General features: G+C 52.2%; 2 protein-coding genes across 6 annotated transcripts; both read left to right on the top strand.

Annotated features, from left to right (window-relative positions):
• The first annotated feature begins 6,103 nt into the window (after window positions 1–6,103).
• Window positions 6,104–15,727, top strand: LOC117859210 (S-type anion channel SLAH2). 5 transcript variants are annotated; one of them, XM_034742414.2, is made up of 4 exons: window positions 6,104–6,575; window positions 13,145–13,918; window positions 14,055–14,822; window positions 14,955–15,727. In XM_034742414.2, the coding sequence occupies exons 2-4, from the start codon at window positions 13,175–13,177 to the stop codon at window positions 15,363–15,365; spliced, it is 1,923 nt and encodes a 640-aa protein (XP_034598305.1). In that variant the 5' UTR covers window positions 6,104–6,575; window positions 13,145–13,174; the 3' UTR covers window positions 15,366–15,727. The 5 variants fall into 5 exon arrangements, with proteins under 5 accessions (XP_034598305.1, XP_034598304.1, XP_034598303.1 ...); XM_034742413.2 differs by lacking the exon at window positions 6,104–6,575 and adding an exon at window positions 6,601–11,018; XM_034742412.2 differs by lacking the exon at window positions 6,104–6,575 and adding an exon at window positions 11,036–12,928.
• A 2,878-nt stretch (window positions 15,728–18,605) lies between these two features.
• On the top strand, window positions 18,606–20,408 carry LOC117855673 (uncharacterized). The gene has a single exon (XM_034738054.2). The coding sequence runs from the start codon at window positions 18,697–18,699 to the stop codon at window positions 20,203–20,205; it is 1,509 nt and encodes a 502-aa protein (XP_034593945.1). The 5' UTR covers window positions 18,606–18,696; the 3' UTR covers window positions 20,206–20,408.
• Window positions 20,409–20,673: the final 265 nt, after the last annotated feature.

Below are 20,673 nucleotides of genomic sequence, written 5' to 3'. Positions count from 1 at the left end.
TTGTAAAGCTGGATTTTGAGAAGGTATTTGATAAAGTTGAACACCAAGTCATCCTGGATATGTTCAAGCATAAGGGTTTCTCTGACAAATGGATTCAGTGGATCAACATGGTTCTTAGTTCTGGCTCCTCTTCAGTCCTTCTCAATGTTGTTACTGGTAAGCCATTCAAATGTAAGAGAGGTGTCAGACAAGGTGATCCTTTATCCCCGCTGCTATTTGTTATGGCTGCTGATCTCCTACAATCAATCATCAACAATGCTGCTCAGAATAATATCTTAAAGCATTCTCTTGGAGATAACTTTCTGGGTGATTTTCCTATTGTCTAGTATGCCGATGACACCTTGCTCATCATGCCAGCAGATGAAACTCAGCTTCTTAGTCTCAAGGAGATCTTAAATACCTATGCAGTGTCCACAGGCCTAAAAGTCAACTTTTCTAAGTCCTCCATTGCTCCTATCAATGTTGATACAGATAAAACATCCTCTCTAACCAATGCTTTTGGCTGTCAAGTGGGTTAGATGCCCTTCACATATTTGGGGTTGCCTTTGGGCACAACAAGACCATCAGTCAATGAATACCTACCAATGGTGTCCAGAATAGAAAGAAGAATGATGGGCATCAGTCCTTTCCTAACCTATGCAGGAAGATTGATTCTAGTGGACTCTGTTCTCACTGTCATGCCCACATACTATCTATACACTCTCAAATTACCAACTAGGGTCATTAAGCAGATTGACATTTAAAAAAAGCATTGCCTATGGGACAAAGGAGATATCAATAGGAAGGGAGATTGTCTGGTTGCCTGGGAAAATGCTTGTAAGGCAAAAGCTCAGGGAGGTCTCGGTATTATAAATTTGAGGACTCAAAATACCTCCCTCTTGCTCAAATTCTTGCACAAATTCTATAATCCTGCAGATATACCATGGGTAAATCTCACTTGGCAGCAACTGTACTCAACTCCAGTTGTCCCTCACATTAAGTGTCATGTTGGATCCTTTTGGTGGAGGGATGTCATGTCACATTCAGATGATTTTCTTAAAAGTGCCTCCTGCCATGTTAACCAAGGAAACACGATTTTCTTCTGGACTGATCAATGGGACCTTGGTGTCCTACAATGGCAATTCCCACAACTATTCTCTTTTGTTAGGGACAAGAACATCTCTGTTAAAAAAATTCTTGGGCCAGGATGCTTATAGGAATTTGTTTACTCCACTGTCACCAATTGCTGCTAACCAGGTAGTGGATCTTAGCTCCCTTGTGAGCAATTTGGTTGTTGATCAAAAACTGCAAGATGAGTGGGCTTACATTTGGGAATCTAGCTACTTCAGTTCAAAGAAAACATACAACTAGCTTATGGGTCTTTTTGATACTAGTCCAGTATTCATGTGGATGTGGAAATCTTGCTGCAGAGGCAGGCACAAATTTTCTTTCTAGTTATTTCTCAAGGACAGATTGAACACAAGAAACATCTTATGAAGAAAACACAGAATCCTCAATAACTACAGTTGTGCTATTTATAATGCTGGCATGGAAGAGACCTCAAACCACTTGTTCTTCACATGTTCCTTTAGCAGATGGTGTTGGCGACTTTTGCACATACACTAGAATCACAAGCTTCAGTACATTGACAGAATTGTTGAAGCACGTTGAGACTTTGGGTCAAGGATATTCCGAGAGCCTCTCATGGTAGCCTGCTGGGCGATTTGGAAGCATCGCAATGAGGTTATTTTTGATGGTGTCCCCGTTTCCCTTCAAAGATGGAAAATGATTTTTTTTAATGTTCACTGGGGGGAGAGCATCGCCACCTAAATTATATTGATACGGTGTGGCAAGACACAGATCAACAACCTCATTTTTTAGGGAAACAAGGCCAAAACCCTACAATGCTCGGTTAATCTGGGAAAACCAAGCTAAAACCTTAACGAGCCACCTAGCTAAACTAGGCCTTGACCAATAACAAGCCCCAGCACTAGCGCAAAAGTGTGGTGCAACCACGAATAGGAAAGCACCCCCAGCACAAGGGTAAGTTTGTGGCATAACCACAGATAACAACACATGCCCCAACATAAGAGCGAAAATATGGCATTACCATGGATCAGAATACTACAGTGCACACTTCAAGCGTAGTGGCCATAGCGGGGATTTCCACGACAATACCCTCATGAAGAACGCGATGCAGTAGCGCCACCATCACTAGCCCAAGAATGGACTGGGTTTTCACCCAGAGAACCCATCATAGTAGTACGGTGAGGTATGCCAAAGATGCCTCCAGGGAGGAAATGACGCCCACAAGCACTGTCGTCTAGGCTTTCGCCTCGGACCACCACCAAACCAATGCATTCGCTGCACAACAATCAGCATCCATGGCACATAACCTTGCAAGCATAGTGATCCATCAGTCATACTGAGGAGCAAGTCACCACCTTCACAGTGTGGTGGGAGCAATGGAGTCCATCGCAGGGGGCGGGCAGGCATCTTAGACAAACACAACAACTTGCACTGCAGCCTACCTTGTGCAGTTGCCGATGCGCCGTCGGAGAGCCGCTACAGCTTCCATGACCAAGCGCCCACACATGGCGGCAGCACAGGGACCTGCGCAGTCCCGGCCGCCACCGATGGGGAGGGGACAGATCCTGATGCGAAGGCATCGGATCTAGCCACTGTGAACCCAGGGCTGGCGCTGGGGCCGCAGCATCGGGCACCATGGGGCACGTACTAGTGAGGACCTCGCCATGGACCAACCGCCTTCCCATCTGCAGCAGGTACGGCCGCCATCACCACGGGAAGTAGCTAGGGAACAGCTATCCCCATCCCTCGTGGAATCAGCCACGAGTGGCACAAGAGCCGGGCGCCACCACCACGACAGAGGCTTGATCTGAGTCTTAGGAGCACGGATCTGAACAGAAGCTGCTCATAGGTAAGATGCCTTTGAGCAGATCTGAGACTAAACAAATTGGGGGAGGAAGGATGGAGAGAACGGGAGAGGAGGAAGGAGCTACGAGCGCGGGGGAGGGGTGACTTCAGCTTCGCTGCGGGCCGCCGCCGCCACCTCGGTGCTGGCTGCTAATGGCGGCGGCCAGACTTGGAGGTTTGCGGTGGTTTTTCTAGGGGTGGTGGAGGAGCCCCTCCCGTCGCCCTGCGAGGCAACGTGGAGGGGGCAACAGTCTGTTTCGATGGAAAATGATTTTCAAGGAAGAACTAGCGCTTGTTTTGCTTAGGGCTAAGCCATCCTTGAAACAGGAGCTTGAAACTTGGTTATATAATTTCAGATAGGTTTTACACCCCTTTTCTTTTTCCATTTGGGACCGGAAGTCCTACACCTATAAATATCTCTTTTTTGCTCTTATATATCTCTACCTAATATTAAAGTGCGGTTGTTTCTTCCAACCATTGTGGTTGTTTTGCAAAAAAATCTCTCAACTTTTTCATAATCAACCCGCAGTTCTTATAATAGTTCTTGACGATTTTGCAAAAAGGTCGCCCAGTGCGCCGCGCCGACCTGCTCCAGGGGCACGCCGTGGCGAACGTGGGAAGGACACCATGCCGAGGCTGTCCGCAACATGGAGACGAGGCGATGCGGAGCAGCAGAGGCTGCACCTCTGCCATGACGTACCTCGCAGCGGTGTCGCGGTAGTTGACGCCGCCTAATGCATGCACCATCCAGTGGGCGGTGTTGGTGAGCGCCACAGCGAGTTGCTGCGCTCTCTGGTGGTTGACGTCGGTGGCGAGGTGTGCGCTCGTGCCAACGAAGATGTCATCGGCGGGGAGACCTGAGTGTTCCAGCCTTGCAGCAGGATGCAAGATGACAGACACGCCGGCGGTCTGTTGGCCAAATGTTGGCGGCCGTCGACGTCCACACCTCGCGCACAGACGATGACGGCGAGTGCGAGGGCCACGCGGACCAAATTCCCAAACGCCGGCCTCACCAAAAGAAAGCCAACGCACCAACATATTGTGAAGCGAAGCTAACATATTAGGAGCAAACGAATAATAATGTGAGAGCAAGTAAGGAACCGTAGCAACATACGAGCATTTCTGCTAGGATATAAAAAGGTCAGTAGAAGCTTCCCTGTTTGCCTTAAAAAATAATTAATTCACGACCAAAGACTCGACAAAGAAGGGTTACACATTGTTCAAAGGCATAAGCCACGATAAATCGTGGAGATCTATAATTTTATTATACAATCAAACATAGTGGTAACTCCTATAAAAGATGTTTTCCGCTAAAAGCACTCCTAGAAAAGGTTAGCACGGTTAATTACTTAATTAGTAATCTAGATGCTATGCTGTCCCCATAAAATAGCCATTGTTAAGCAACCCTCTCGCTAGTCGCTTGGCCCTTTGATCTTGGCCGGTCAGTTACGGTACTTATCTGGCCCGGTGAATGCGTTGGGGTCACCCCACTTGGAGCCTTTGCTAGCTTTACCGGCTTTCGTTCGGATCATCGGAGTGCTCTGGAAACCAGTTGTTGCGCAACGCGACGCCTCCCAATCATCCGACCAGGGCCTGCGCAGCTGCGTACGTACGGTGACTTTATCTTTTGCTTGGCTCACACAGCGCCAGGCATCGTCCGCCTCGGAGTAGGAGATGCAGATACCGCCGCCACGAGCTGCCGCCTACCTGGACTGGGCGGATCGGGTCGGGTCGGGTTTGACGAGATGCATGAGCGGTGGACCCGGTTGGGTGGGATTGCTCTTGTGGCTGGAGTGCGTCGGTCGCGAGCCTGGCAGATCGGTCGGAGTCGGGTCGAGTCGAGTGCGGTATGCGCGAGCGAGGCGGCTCAGGTCGGAGTCTTGGTCCAAGAATGGCGACCGTGCTAAAGATAGTGGTCTGTTGGAAAGGCCGAGCGTGCGTGCGTGCGCCAACAGCTGGCAGCCAAGCAGAGCGCATTTTCACACTGTTAAAAGGTGCAGAAACGAAAGAAGAGGAGCATACTACACTGGAGTGTATATAATCTGAGTCAGATCATCGGAACGAGCGAAATGTCAGGTAGAAAGTGCAGGTGCACTCGAGTAAACGTACCCCCCGTGTGAAGTGACCGTGTCAAATGAAATCTGTTATGTGATGATGGGTTGTCGATCCCTTGTTCCCAAAAAAAAGAATTGGAGATGGCCGCCAACCTGCTATGATATATTAGCTAGCTCCAGAGATGCACAGGTCGGGGTGGAAAAGAAAAAAAAACTATATCCACACCGTTCCTAATTTTCACTCTCTCGAAGCATCTACAGCCGACATATATGCCCAGGCCTGGTAAAAGAACAAAATCTTGATCCACCATGCTATGCCGGGTCGGAGCAGCACAGCCACCGTGCCCTAACGGGTTTGGTGCGTGGTAGCCGCGCGCGTTGCACCAAAACACACACAAGTAAACGCCTAGTGGCTGGCGCCTTTTGGTGCATGCGCTCATTAATGGCAACAGACCATGCACAACCTACTGACCCCTGCCCGGCTGCCCGTCGTAGTGCCGCGCCATATACTGTACCAACTACAAGCTCCTAGCCGTAGCCTTTTTCTTCTTTCTTTCTTTCACGTTCGTCGACGACGTCGCGCGTCACGCACAAGCTCTCCGGCTAGAGCTGTGTGGGGAGCCACTCGCAAACTTTTACTACTGGCTTGGAGCCTTGGACGACCCAGAAGAGCGAAAACGAAAGCCAACCAAAACCAATATAATAATGACAAGCAGCAGCCCGGCTCCCTCGTCCGGCCCGGCGCGCGACGACGACCTACCTTGCCGGCCGGCGGGGGCTAGATCCTTCCTACTTGGCGCTCACGAGGACCCCGGCGGGCGGGCACTGGGCACTGCGCACTGGCCGCGGCCTCTGATAAAGATGCACGCATGTGGTGGCCACTACCTGCCGGCCCGGCTCGCCCGCCCCGGCCCCGCGCGCGCTGACGTCGTGAACCCGTAGCATAGCACTCGGCCATGTCGCGCGCGCGCGCGCAGGTCATCATATCATATCATCCGAGCCGTCGCCCCATCGTGCGTGACCTAAAATCCTCGCTAGCTAAATCTTGCCCGCGCGACGGCCGTCATTGCCCGTCTACGTGCGCGCACAATGATCCCCGGCTGATGGCCTCTCTCTCCGGTTCGCTCCCCTATAAAAGCGCCCGGCCACCATGGCTGCCGAGGCGCCGAGAGATCGATCCGTGCGAGACCCACTAGCTAGAGCGCGCAGCAACTTGCATTGCTCCTCCCGCCCTTCCCACCACCACCACCAACCAGCACGGCGCGGCGGCTGACCCCTGGCCGGCCGGCCGGCTCTCTCGCTAGCTCTCGAGAGTATTTGGCGTGCTCCGCCCGTCATCGCCCCCGCTCCGGGCGCCGGCCCGATCGATCACATTGCGCCGCGTCGTTCTTGCATCATCCCGCGGCCGCAGATTCTCCGGGGCTTGGACTTGGAATCAACAGAAAAGCAGCAGGAGCCGACTACTACTACTACTACTTGCCGCACCGCGCGCGCGCCGCCGAAGGCACGTACGCCGAGTTACCCGCGCGCCCGGCTGCTGGGTGGCGGCCAGGCTTTGGAGGCTAGCGAGGCAGGCGCTACTACCGCAACTAGGCTGCTGCTGACCAGGTATGTACTGCTACGCACTCGTCATGTACTAACTACTACCAGTACATCGTCCCGTTTCCTCCCCCAGATTTTGCCGCGATTCGTACTGCGTTGTTTATATTGCTTGCGGATACATATCATATATATGCGTACTAGCTACGCGATAAGACGACGTGGACGTGGACGTCCCATGATGTGGTTTGTTCGTTCAAATAAGAAAACGACCATGTGGAATTTTGTTTCTGACCCAACACAAACAAGCTAGCTAGGGGTTTGGTTTGGTTTGGTTTGGTCGATCCATCGATCGAGCTGTATGTATTGTAGCATGACAGCATCCAGTCTGTTGTGCTCCAGCTGATCGGGATTAGTCAGTGACCGATCGACCTGACGACGCCTATAGTTAAGTGTGCCGTACGGCAGGTACCCATATTAAGTTAACAAATCGCGTGTTTTTGTGTTTATTAGCTGTCCGCAACCGACGAGCGCCGCCGCCGATAGATACTATAGTCGAACTAGTATAGGATAGCTGATATGCACAGTTGTGCACTGCATAGTCTGCATCTATATATGTATCCCAGTACCAGTAGCTAGCTAGTCACGGTTCAGAATCCAGCTGACGCAGCAGGATTGCCTGGTCGCACTCTGCTTGCACCAAAGCAGGGGGGCTAGCTAGTTGTCACCTGAATGCCTGATCATGATGACCAGTGGGTTTACCTGGAAAACTGGATTTACCTACTGGCTAATTAAGTTTGGAGGAAATTAAAGGATATCATCGAAAGGAATACATCAAAGATGCTCTGTTTTGTGGTATATACCTACCCTTATGGTTTCCAGTCCTAATATTAGAAATTTGCATGCACTTTGCTTACTTGCTGAAACCGAGAGAAAGTAAAAAAGATGCTAGAAAGACAGGATAAGTGAAAATTAGCAGGCTAATCGGTCCCATGTGAGTTCTTAATTTGTCTTGTTAAATTGATTAGCCCGCAGCCAACAATATTTAATCTAGAAAACAATAGTTAATCTAGCTAAAAATCGCATGCACGCATATTCCATAGCTTTTCCACCAGTAACCTATACATGTGTTCACCACTTTGGTCCGAGACTGAAATTATTTTAACTTTTAATTTCTTGGGGTTTGACTAGTTGAAGCACGCATGTCTACCATTCCCCCTCCCCCCTGTACCGTACCCTGTTGTCTTTATATTCGCCCCCGTTTGTTTTCGCTTGAATAACATATAGAACTAGGACTAGCAGCAGTAGTATAATATACGCGAGCATCACGTTGTGGTCAACAAAATTGTTTGCGTGTGGTTGGTTGGAGAGCTACTTTTGCTCATCGAAACTATTTCAAACACAGATCAACTCACCGGTCCACCGTTCATATTGTATTAGATCGACCTGTTTCGCTGTCTGTTGCAATCACTGTCCACTACTACTAGCTAGTTCGATACTGGGGAGATATTCCGCCACGGCTAGCTTCCAAACAGGCAACGGTAGCTTTCATGCTGCAAAAAATTTTAAAGCATTTTTTTTAAGGTTGGCTAGGCAGCAAGTACAAATCCACTGTTTTCTTCTTAAGATGGGTGACTAGGACATCAAACAGTATATCCTAATTCGTTCGTTCTTGATAGGTTACTTATTCTCTGATCACCATCACTTGGGCGGTGTCTGCACATTTTATTCACTTTAGTTATTCCTTGTCAGTGCATATTAGCATCGATTCTGACAGCTCAGTACAGCATGTTATCTAGGCACATACTTCTTCCACCTCTTATTATTTGTCGCTCGGGAATCGGGTTTGTGAGGAAAACACGATTTTCTAGAGACAGATAAAAAAAAGGACAGAGGGAGTAGTTGGTTACTTTAGGTTCGGATGCTAGGAACCGACGGTGCGCAAGTGCAACCGGTTTCCAGACCACCATGCATGCATGATGTAATTGTTCCTTCTTCGGCATATTCAAGGTTCGAATTCGTAGGCACAAGAAAACCGCTGGAAATTCGTTTCAGGACGCCCGTAGCAGCTGGTAGTAGAAAAGGAAGCCTGCATAATTGCGATGGAAATTCTTGGCAAGCAATGCAATGCATGCAAGAAACAGTGAATTCAACAGTAGCCTAGTACCCCGCTAGTGTCCTCGTGGCTTGTGGAATTAAAATATGGAACGTATACAAATGTGTAAGCTAGTGTGCGTCTGATTCATCATGACGGTATATGCAGCGCATGCATTTTTTTCATATGGTGTCCTTGTGCGGTGTTCATGGCCAATTTTGACATGGCATCAGTGCGCGCGCGTACATGCATAGCAACATACTAAGCCATAAGGTCATATCCAGATCACACAGTGCTTAGGTAACTCAAAGACTATTCAGGTCCGTGCTCCGTATCCAAGAGGAATATAGAGTGTGAACTGGCTAGAAAGCTCTAGAGAGGCCCCTGTTTCCAGAAAAAAAATGAAGTCTTTAGTTTAGCAAAAGGTTAACTGGATTAGTTTATATCTATCTAACAAGTGCATCAAAAAGATTTCGAAGTGCTTTGAAACTTGTTTCTTAACACCTAAGCAAGACATAATAACGTCCGTCACACTGTCAATCTACGCCTTTTACCTCCCAGATTTTTACACCGTCTGTCATTTGTAAAGCGATAGGGTGACCGTGCAACAAATTGTCATGGAATGTACGGCATGCTTAACCGGCCACTACTTTTGAATCTAACTCCATAGACCCGTACGTGCACACTCTCTTTTGTTGACATTACCGTCGAGAATTAGAAATAATACTCTCTCCGCAGCTGCAGAAAATTATAAACTAAGTCGATCAGGCAAACACGAGGTGTATATTTTCTCAAACATCGGAAGGCAATTAAGATTCTGATTTCCTTCTATACACTGTACCGTAACAATTTAGTAGAGAGACGGTGTGAAGTGTGAACATATATCATATCAAAGACGAAATACTTCGCTTTCTGTTGACACTAACGTCGAGAATTAGAAACTATGTCCTTGGTTACTGCCGAAAACTAGAAACTACGTCAGGCAAACATGACATGTATATTTTTTCCGAACATCAAAGGACAAATAAGACGATTACGATTCCTATGATACATACTGTTCTGTGACAACTTGGAAAAAATATGTCAAAACGAGCTATTTTCGCTTCGTAACAGGGACGTAACTCGTTTTCTGCTGACACTACCGTTAAAGAGTTAGAAACTACGGATGCCACAGAAGAAATTAAGGTCACGTTGTGTCTTAGAAGAAAAATCTGTGACTAATACAGGTGATGAGTTTTCACTTCGTAATCAGTGCATTTTTGTTTCGTGTTGACGGAAAAAACCGCTCGTCAAAGAAGACATGTTTTCGTAGAAAAAAAATCAAAGGAGTTCTAGTTCGTCTTGCATCTACATTAAGTACCGATGTTAGGGAAAAATTCTCAAGAATCCCGTGACAATCACAAACAAGGTATACTCACTCCGTAACCCGTACATAGAGTCGTTTTTGTTGACGCTACAAAACTAGGAACTACGCCCGTCAAATCGAATAGGCCTAGATTTTCAAGAAATTCCAAGGAAATGGCTCTCATGCAGCCACGCATCGCTCTCCTGAGAGGCTGAGACGACCTCTCTATTTTCTTCTTCATACATATCTGCTCCGTGCCAACCTTACAAGAAAAAAAAAAGAATAAAAGCCCCACGAGTTTATGAAGAAAAACAGTTCGCTAGCTCGTGTCCTGCAGACTCGTACAGGAGCCAAGATCGCTCCTATACGATCTCGTAAAGCTGGGGTTTTTTCAACCCTTGCATTTGCATAGTCTACCGGTCCTAACACTCCGTACCGTATCCCGTACCGGCGCCAACATTCCCGCTAGAACCCGGGAGGAAAGCAGAAAGCACGTGCCTTTTTCGCGCGGACCGAACCTTTCCCTTGGGTTTGCGGTTCGCGCCGTGGCGGGCAAGGCCGCGGACGCGGAGGGTGGGTGAGTGGTGACTGGCAGGGAACCCGAGGTGGAAGACGACCCCGCCCGAGCGCGGTTTGACTCCTCGTCACGCATGCCACCTTTCTGCTGCCTGCGGTATCTGTATCTGTATTTCTATTTCCACCCTGTCCTCCATGCGGTTGGCACAATTTCCGTCGAATCCCGATTTTGCCCCCGTTTTCTTTTTCTTGGACGAAGAAAAGGAATTCGGCTCTCGACAGCTCCGTGGCCTGCGCGTCTGCCGCCGTCTATATATACGCTCCAGGCGAGCCTTTGCAGCTACCACCTCCCTCCACCCGCCGCTCATTCTTCCTAGCTTCCTTGCAGTCGGCAGGTGCTAGCTAGGTTGCTGGCTGGCTGCTGCCCTGATACTGCTAGTGCTAGAGCCTTGTTGCCACACTTCTGCTCCACTTCCCCTGCCATCCGCATCCAGCTTGATACCTTGATCGAGGGAGGCCGCCGTGGAGCCAGGCTGATCTGGTTCTGGAACAAGAGGTAAAGCATGGATGCATCTGTAGCAGCAACATGTTCTTGGCATGTTCTGATTTCGAATGAAAAAGTTTTGGCTTCGCGATTTCACCTCGAGATTTCTTTCAAAAAAATTTCACCTCGAGATACGATTTGAGTTTCCCCTCGGAGCGCTCAGGGTTTTGACTTTGGCGGGAATCTAGCTACCAGTCTAGCACCTGCACGGCTGTCCTCGCGAGTTTGCATGGTTCATGGCGGAGCGTACGTCATGGGCACGGACGGGGATTTTTTTTTTGAAACGTAAATGGCAGGAGTTTTACCGCATCTTATAAGAAGAACAGAAGTTTCAGTACAAATTACATGCCTTGTTACATGATTAACAAATTAGGGTTCATCACTCTTAACATGAGTCGATACAACATCTGCGTTATTCGATCATAGGAGCTCCACACGTTGTTCGGAGCAAACCAATTTCATCTTTGATGAGGTAGAATACTAGCAACGCAGAGTATTGTTTGGGGATTAGCTAGCTACTACTAGCATCCATGGCATCGAGTCCCGGTAAGATTGTGCCGGTCACATCTGGGGGCGGTTCGATCCGGCAGTGGACGGGAACGTCAGTCACCGAGTCACCGTGCCTGACCGCGACGTGCGTGCCCCCATGTAGTTTACTGCTCCGTGTGCTGCGTGCAGTGTTCACCTCAGCGATCCTTGGAGACTGCGAGTTCTGCGACTCCCTGAAAAAATCGTTATCCAGGAGATCTGACGCGGCGAGATCCCATAGACGTCACGTCGTGTACGTGCGATAGGCTAGCGGCAGGGTCGGACCGTCGGAGGACGCAGGTCAGGTCTCATATAGCTGTCCTCGATCGTACTTGTTCGGGTTCCGCACGCGTCCTTTCCGGGCCGGCCTTTTTTCTCTCGTGTCCACCTTTCGGGATTGAAAGGACCCGACATGTCGAACCCCAGCACCAGATTCTAAGGCGTCCCGTCCGACCCTCCCTTCAGAAGTCCTTGCCCCCGGCACGAGGAATTTCGCCCAACTGGACGGGCTCGACGACCGTACTTGCCCGGCTCTGTTCCGGGCTTTCGGCCGAGCAGAGCACGGTCGGCAGACCAGGTGTGGTCTACATGTCTTTTCACAGATCTTTTTACTAGCCCTCCGCACTCTACTGTGCCATCGGTGACCAATTTGATCTTTTGTGTTGTGCGCGTGTGTGTGAGTGCGGAAGAGGGAGTGTCGAAATTTGACAAGAAAAAGCGTGGTGAAATTAGCTTTTTTTTTTCCTACGGCGGATGGCGACGCCTCTGGCTGGCAGTGCAGGGAACCTTCGCGATGTGCATGGGGGCGCATGGCGTTCTTCGCGGCCCGTCGCCGTCACCGGCCGGCCGGCGGTCTGCCCCGCCGCTCCCGCTAGCTGGCGGGCACCCACCCGGCACCCGCGTACTGGCGTCGCGTGCGGGAAATGGGAAAGGCGTGCGTGGGCCTCCCGGTCTCCTCCCCCGCGCTCTATAAATCGGCCGCCGCACGCGCGCCCGCCTGCCCGCAATTTCTTCCGCCTGCTGCTTCGCGTATAGGGTTCCCCCCGCCGCCGCGCCCAACCCTCGCCCCCTGCGTTGCTTGTCGGCTTTTTTATAGCCTCGCTCGTGAGAGATAGAGGCGCACACACAACACCACACACACCTATACGCTTGCTTTGAAGCAAGATGGTCTCGACACCAGTTCACAACACGTGTTGAGGTTACAGTAGTCTAGAAAAATTCTTAAAAAATACCCTCGAAATCTACTTCCGAAGGGAATCGAACCTAGAACCTCCTGCTGAGGCTTCTGGTGACAAGCTGGTCCAGGCCTGTTCGCAATTTGCTTGTCGGTTAGAGAACAGAGAGTGTTCAGCAGAACTAGTGCTAATTTAATTTACCTAGTCCAGTTGAGGAAGGTAAGTCTAGTACTAGATCGCTATGGCAGCAAGCATCGCCGTACGGGATTGCCGAGCCGTGCTTCGGCCGAATTGGTGGATCTGGTATTGCGATACTTGATGTTCTTCTTCCACCGGTTATTTCTGTTTCGCCGCGAGTTTCGCATGCGCTTTGTCTCGTCGTGGCTGGGCACGTTGGTGTTGCTTATTAATGGAGCTGTACTCTTTGTGCCGCAGGTGTGTTGTTGGGTATCGTCGGCAGGCACGATGGAGTTCGGCAGCAAGGACGTGCAGATGGCCGGGGTGAACGCCGAGCTGGCATCGAGGGAGGACGCGCTCCCGGCGCTCCTGATCCAGGTGCCCTCGCAGAGCATCGCCGGCTTCGACTGCGTCGCCGAGGACGCCACCGTCTCCCTGCATGAGCTGGACGACAAGGTGGAGGAGCTGCAGGACACGGGGGCCCACAAGGACATTGTCATCAGCATCCCCGCGGCGCCGGCGACGGCAGTGAGCGCTGCAGCGAGGTCGTACGACGACGCGCACGTCCCGTACTCCATCTCGCTCAGCATGCCGGCGTCCCCGTCGGGGTTCCACCTGTCGCAGTTCAGGGCGGCGTCGGCCAACCGCGTGGAGGCGCGCGTGGCGCCGGCCGCCATGGCCGACGGGCTCGTCGTGCACCCGGTGGAGGAACAGACGGCGGAGGCGCACCTGCACTCCCCGAGGCTGCTGAAGCAGACGCGGTTCCACTCGCAGCCCATCCTGAACATGCACCCGTCCAAGAACGCCGACGAGGGCGCGCGGCGGTGCGACAGCACCCGCGACAAGCGGTTCGACTCGTTCAAGACCTTCTCCGGCCGCCTCGAGCGGCAGCTATCCAACCTGCGTGGCCGCCCGCAGGAGCCCATCGACGGCATATCCCCGGAGTCGGGGATCTCCGAGGAGACCGACCAGGTCCCCGCCGCTGATCGCTACTTCGACGCCTTGGAAGGCCCCGAGCTCGACACCCTCAGGGTAAGCAAGTTAAAACTAGCTGGCTATTTCTTTCTTGGTTTCGTTCCATACACAAACACAAGCTTGGCATGACAGGGACGTTGGTTTGGTTTTGGACTACTGGAAAGGAAAACCTGAAATTTCGCGTGTGTTGCAGGCGACGGAGGTGCCGGTGCTCCCCAAAGACGAGAAGTGGCCATTCCTGCTGCGGTTCCCGATAAGCGCGTTCGGTATGTGCTTGGGCGTGAGCAGTCAGTCGATCCTGTGGAAGACGCTGGCGTCGGCGCCGCCGACGGCGTTCCTGCACGTGAGCCCCGTGGTGAACCACGTGCTGTGGTACGTGGCGCTGGCGCTGATGGTGCTCATCTCCGCCATCTACCTGCTCAAGGTCGTCTTCTACTTCGAGGCGGTGCGGCGCGAGTTCTACCACCCGATCCGCGCCAACTTCTTCTTCGCGCCGTGGGTCGCGTGCCTGTTCCTGGTGCTGGGTGCGCCGCGGCTGGTGGCGGAGATGCACCACGGCGTCTGGTACGGCCTCATGGCGCCCATCTTCTGCCTGGAGCTCAAGATCTACGGCCAGTGGATGTCCGGCGGGCAGCGCCGGCTGTCCAAGGTCGCCAACCCGTCCAACCACCTCTCGATCGTCGGCAACTTCGTCGGCGCGCTGCTGGGCGCCAAGATGGGCCTCCGCGAGGGCCCCACCTTCTTCTTCGCCGTCGGGCTCGCGCACTACATGGTGCTCTTCGTGACGCTCTACCAGCGGCTCCCCACCAACGTGACGCTCCCCAAGGAGCTCCACCCGGTCTTCTTCCTCTTCGTCGCCCCGCCAAGCGTGGCGTCCATGGCCTGGGCCAAGATCAACGGCCAGTTCGACGCCGGCGCACGGATCGGCTTCTTCATCGCGCTCTTCCTCTACATGTCACTGGTACGTGCGTGTATACCAAACAAATGAGCTAGCTAGTGGTGCGACGTGAGTCCACGTCCGCATTACTATTCATGTTCATAATATATGGCAGCAGTGATCGATTTCTGACCGTTGGTTTGAATCATCCATCAGGCCGTGCGGATCAACTTCTTCCGGGGCTTCCGGTTCTCGCTGGCGTGGTGGGCGTACACGTTCCCGATGACCGGCGCGTCGGTGGCCACCATCACCTACGCGACGGAGGTGACCAACGTCCTCACCCGGACGCTCTCCATCGGGCTCTCCGGCATCGCCACCGTCACCGTCGCCGGGCTGCTGGTCACCACGGTGTTCCACGCCTTCGTGCTCAGGGACCTCTTCCCCAACGACGTTTCCATCGCCATCACACGGAAGAAGCCCAAGTTCAGCAAGATCCTGGCGCACCTCCGCTCCTCCAGCTCCGACATGAAGGAGCTCGTGTTCTCGCTCTCCAAGCCGGCGCAGTCCGACGCCGGCGACTCCGAGACCGACCGGTCCGTCACCACCAAGTCCCAAGCCGAACCATGACTAGCTCAGTCAGGCTCACGGTCTCACGTATAGCTGCTACTGGATGCTTAGCTAGCTGTACATAGCGGAATTTTTTTTCGTTCTCTTAATTACGGAGGGGAGAGGGGTCGCCGGAGAAGAAGCGCGCGGAAGAACGCACGCATCGATCGACCTGAGCAGTTGGCCGGTCGGCGTGGTTGGAACTGGATGGTCGGACATACGACGGCACACACGGGTATCCTTGGAGCATTTTGTGATGATGAGGATATACATAGTGTGAGGGGAATAGATTGGTTAATTTGTAAATCTACGGATATATATGTATAATATATATGTAAGTTGTGTGGACTTGAGAGTAAGAATAAACCATGAACATTAATTAATTTTTTCTGGCCTTGAAGATTTGGGGTTGAAGTTTACAGTATACTTGTTGAATCAACTTGCAACTAAACCCTTCATGGGATGATGAATTATTGGGGAAATACTGTTGGCATTCCGCGCACTTCGTCTTTGCGATGCTTGGCCCATGCGTGGATCACTGGAGATCATGTGCTCCTGATGAGTCCTCACTTGCCGAGTTCCTCCTGACAAGAAAGGGACAGATGCCGACAGCCACACAGCAGTATCAACAACACGCAGCAGCACGCTCCATGCATGCCAATGCCTTTCGGGACGTCACTAGCAGTGGCACGCCACTGCCGGCGTGGCCGACTGGCCAGTGGCCACTGACACCGGCCGCCAAGTCCGTCGGTTGGAGTCGGACAGCCGAATTCCTGTGGAGACCTAGCGCGCGCGTATCGATCGGCTCTGGAGTCTGGACTTCTGGTAGCGCCCGGAACCCCGGACCCCGCGAGACTGGTAGCGCTGTCGCGGCGAGTCCAAGATGGTGACCTCCCATCGGCGCGGTACAGGCCCAGGACATCGCCGACGCCGGACGTTTCATTCGTGGCTATCCGTTTACCGGGGAATTCGCTCCAGCTCTCAGCCAACTTGCAGCGTGCGGCGCCGCCGCCGCGCCGCCGGTCACTGCAGTTTAGTTTCCTCCTGCGCATGTTCCGCAACTAGTTTGACTCCGCCTCCTGGCACGTTTTCCTTTTGTGATCCAGCCGAGAGCTGACTCGCCCGATGACTCGATGAGCTTGGTGATTGTTTCTGTCATCACTAGCATGACTGTGACCACACTCAACCCTAGTGTATGTAGATATGAGTATCTTTCCGGTTAAGACATAATCCATGGAGGGAGTACTGTGCGTTGCAGATAAGCTGAGTGCGACAAGCTAGCTTTCAGTGTGATTCAGGTCAGGTGCAGAGCCCCGGCACAAGGTTAGGCAGTAGATTACTGCCTGGTCATCAGAGGCTGACTGGTCTCTTGGCAGCATGACAGATTTGAAACTAAAGTGGTGCATGTATACATAAGATAACATATGATCAGGGATTGTGACAGATAGAAGTAGTTTCGAAATGAGACGTGCATTCTGGAATTGGTGAACTTACAACGTCAGGAGGGACTTTAGGCCTTGTATTGGGTCCGAATTTGAGCCTTGCTTTGCGGACTTGCAACGTGTGAGGAGGTCCTTGGGCCTTGTTCCGGACCGGAAAATTTTCTACTTCTGGTCTCTGTTTCACTGTTTGTGTTATTATATGAGCCTGCACAATACAGTTACAGTAATTTTTTAGGATTGCCTGTACAATAATTAGGCCCTGCAACTGCAAGCACCGACAGAGCAGCAATTGCAGCGGAAGAGAGACAAGTCTGCAATGCACATCAGAGAGAGGCAAGGTCGAAAAAACTGGTGGGCTTCTGATCTGGGTTTGCACAGAGGTTGGAGGAAAGCAGGGAAAAGCAATTTGCGTTGTGCGGTTCTTTTTTACCTTCTGTCATTTCCATCTCCTAATGTTTCTGTTTTCAGTTCTACAATGGACCAGGTAAATTTGCAATAAGGTCAAAGGGATCCATTTCCTTTTAAAAAAGAATGGACACTGCTGACCTGACAACATCAAAGCGGCGACAGAGGTGACGGTATGACACATTGATACTGCTGACAATTTAAGGCGCGTTTGGATGTCTTGCCGCAGCTTTGCTTGGCTGGGCAAAAAAGATAGCGCTTGGTTTTTGAGCAAGTTTATCGAAGTCTACGCTGGCAAGGTTTCTATTGGAGTAGAGCCTTTTCCGCTCGTTAAACGACATGCCAAATATGATAACATGGCAAATTATTTACGAGGTTTATGGGATAAAACTGGATGTAAACTATTTCCAAGACATGAAATGCATTGGAACTGCCATTGAGAGTTACACAGTTTCATTTCATTTCATTTCCTCCAATCATATGCATCATAATTAAAGTCTATGACTTTACCTGTGAAACCGTGACATGAAACTAAGGGTGTCTCCAATGATGTAGCTTAGAGCTAGCTCAATCAATTTATTTTTTACTAGTTAAACAGTACAATAAGTATGAGACTAGCGTGGAGTGAAGAGCTAGTCTCGCTCACTTTTCGATGCAGTTCTCTTTCACAGCACAAGCTTCAAAGCTGCTATGTACATGGAACCCACATCAACTATGAGCTATCAACTAACTTATACCATTAGAGACGTACTAAGCAAGGAGATATGATTTCATCAATAAAAAAATAGTTTGGATGATGTGGTCATCTTGGAAACTGTCCCACCAGACTTGCCATTGAGGCATTGAGAATGCCAATAGGCAAGGCTTGCTCGCGTAGGCAAGGCGAGCCAAGCCTGTCCCAGGAACCGAGCACGCCCTTAGCTTGAGCACTGCATTGACACGGCAGCATCAGTAGCTTGCAAATGCTTCAGTATGCATATAATTCTACACATAAACAGCGTCATCTCCATTTCTTGTCCAGATCAACTTCGGATTGCAAGGTTGGAGACTTGGAGCAGGCGAGTCAGATCGTAAAAGACTTCAAGGAGTAAAGAATGATGGTAAACTAAGCAGCTTGGCATCTTGAGCCAAAACCACACAATACACGATCGAGCAGTTGGTATCGCACGCGACGCCAGAACGCTCGATGGCGAGGTGTCCCATGCCATTGATGAACGGATCGGTATCGCATCGTCCCCATTTCCCGTGAAACCAATTGAATGCAGGCAAATCCTCAGTTCATTCACTCCCCTTCTCCCCCATCCCGTGACCAGCATTCACTCGCCCGGCTCTGAATTCAATGCGCGCCCTGCGTCGCGTCTCTCTGCCCCTCTGACACTATAAAACCTGCGCCGTCTGCCACTCTTCCCGTCCAGCTCCAGTCTCCAACGGCCGCGACACTTTCGTCTAGTATCCCACGCGCGCCATTCTGCCCGTGCGCCGATAAACAATTTAAGCACGTTGCGATGGCTTCGGCGGCGCTTCGTGCGTGGTCGTCGATCATGGTCGTGGTGGTGGTGTTGGCCGTCGGCGCCCGGTGGCCGTCGCGCTGCCGCGCCGAGTTCACGGTGGTGGTGCCGGACACGTCGGCCGCGGCGCTGGTGGACGCGCCGCAGACGGGGTTCTCGGACCGGGCGCGCACGGACCCGGCCGAGCAGCGCGCCGTGCAGGAGGTGATGGCGGCCACGGGCAACGGCTGGGTGTGGGGCATCCCGGACGTGTGCCGCGGCCGCTGGCACGGCATCGAGTGCGTGCCCGACCGCCACGACGTCTACCACGTCGTCTCCCTCGCCTTCGGCGCGCTCTCCGACGACACGGCGTTTCCGGCCTGCGACGCGGCGACCGCCACGCTCTCCCCCTCCGTGCTCGCGCTCCCGCACCTCCGGTCGCTCTTCTTCTACCGCTGCTTCACGGGCAACCCGCAGCCCATCGCGGCCTTGCTCGGCCGCCTCGGCCCCGCGTTCCGCTCCCTCGTCCTCCGCCAGAACGGCCACGTCGGCCCGATCCCCGCCGAGCTCGGCAAACTCAGGGCGCTGCGCGTGCTCGACCTCCACGGCAACCAGCTCACCTCCGCCATCCCCGCCACCCTCCAGTCCCTGAGCCACCTCCAGATGCTCGACCTCAGCTACAACCGCCTCGCCGGCCCAGTGCCGCACTTCAAGTTCCAGCGCCTCAGCGTCCTGGACCTCAGCCACAACGCGGTCCAGGGCCCAGTGCCGGCGAGCCTCGGTCAATGCCGGTCTCTGCTGAAGATTGACCTCAGCCAGAACCGCCTGGAAGGCACGATTCCCGACACCCTCGGCGACTTGTCCGAGCTCATGCTGCTGGACCTCAGCCACAACGCGCTGTCCGGGCCGATCCCGGCCGCGCTCAGCCGGCTGTCGTCGCTGCGGTCGCTGATCCTGAGCGACAACCGGATGCAGTTCACGACGGTGCCCGGCGACTTCTTCTCCGGCCTCAAGGCCCTGACCACGCTGGTGCTCTCCGGGATGGGCCTGTCCGGGACGATCCCGGAGTCCATCGGGGAGCTGAGCGAGCTTCGGGTGCTGCGGCTGGACAACAACCAGTTCACCGGCGTGATACCGGCGACCTTCCGGCGGCTGGAGAGGGCCAGCGAGCTACGCGTCGACGGCAACAGGCTGGTGGGGCCGATACCGTTCGGCAAGGAGATGCTGTGGAGGCTGGGCAAGAAGCTGCGCGTCGGCGGCAATGAAGGGATGTGCTATGACACCAAGCAAGAAGGCCTCGAGGGCGTCGTTTCGCTTGCCGGCGTCGCGGACTGTGACAGCGTGAGGAGCCGCACGACGCAGCACTTGGTTTGGATCAATGGTACCGTCGGCGGCCGCCCCCGTTCCGTGGATCGCGTGGCCACATCGGCTGCTTCCGGCAGCCGATACCCCGGTGCTGCTCGTGTTGGGAGTGGCTTCGTGTTCCTGTCTCTGCACCTTGCATGGTTTGCAGCATTTGTGTTGTAGGTAGGTGGGTTGTGGTGATCGCGGGCAAGCGCAAGTTTTGGTGTAAAGAGTACAGGGCGATTTTGACTTTTGATAAGGAGAGTTATAATGGGTGAACAATAACCTATCTTCCTTTTAATTTAGTTTTACGGATGTGCTAGCGCCCGGACGTCCGATAAATTTATTTTTATCGGACGCTCCATCGCAACATTGAAAAATAACTATCGAAACATCAAAAATCAACACTTGCAACAATGAGGATTGCAACACCTTTACGTGCATGAAACATCTCGAATCGCTTCGTGCAACATTCAAAATAGACACATTGCAACAACAAAAAAACATCTCTTACAGCATTACAACAACAAAAGAAAAGGAGACCGAAACAAAGAAAACAACTGTATGCAACATCATGAACAAGTTGGTGCAACACCATCATGAACAAGTTGGTGCAACACCCGATTGCTGGCAAGTCAGACTGTTGAAAAA

This window comes from Setaria viridis, chromosome 5 (genome assembly GCF_005286985.2).
Source record: "Setaria viridis chromosome 5, Setaria_viridis_v4.0, whole genome shotgun sequence".
In the NCBI taxonomy this organism is placed as follows: Eukaryota; Viridiplantae; Streptophyta; class Magnoliopsida; order Poales; family Poaceae; genus Setaria; species Setaria viridis.
Note: the sequence above shows the minus strand (reverse complement) of the source record. Positions and strands in the feature narration are given on the sequence as shown.

What these genes read in the sequence shown, in the direction of transcription:
- LOC117859210 (XM_034742410.2), top strand. Translation starts at nt 13,028, where the DNA reads ATGTTCTTCTTCCACCGGTTATTTCTGTTTCGCCGCGAGTTTCGCATG. An exon ending in CCGAGCTCGACACCCTCAGG is followed by an intron (nt 13,919 to 14,054) that starts GTAAGCAAGTTA and finishes CGTGTGTTGCAG; the next exon opens with GCGACGGAGGTGCCGGTGCT. An exon ending in TCTTCCTCTACATGTCACTG is followed by an intron (nt 14,823 to 14,954) that starts GTACGTGCGTGT and finishes ATCATCCATCAG; the next exon opens with GCCGTGCGGATCAACTTCTT.
- LOC117855673 (XM_034738054.2), top strand. Translation starts at nt 18,697, where the DNA reads ATGGCTTCGGCGGCGCTTCGTGCGTGGTCGTCGATCATGGTCGTGGTG.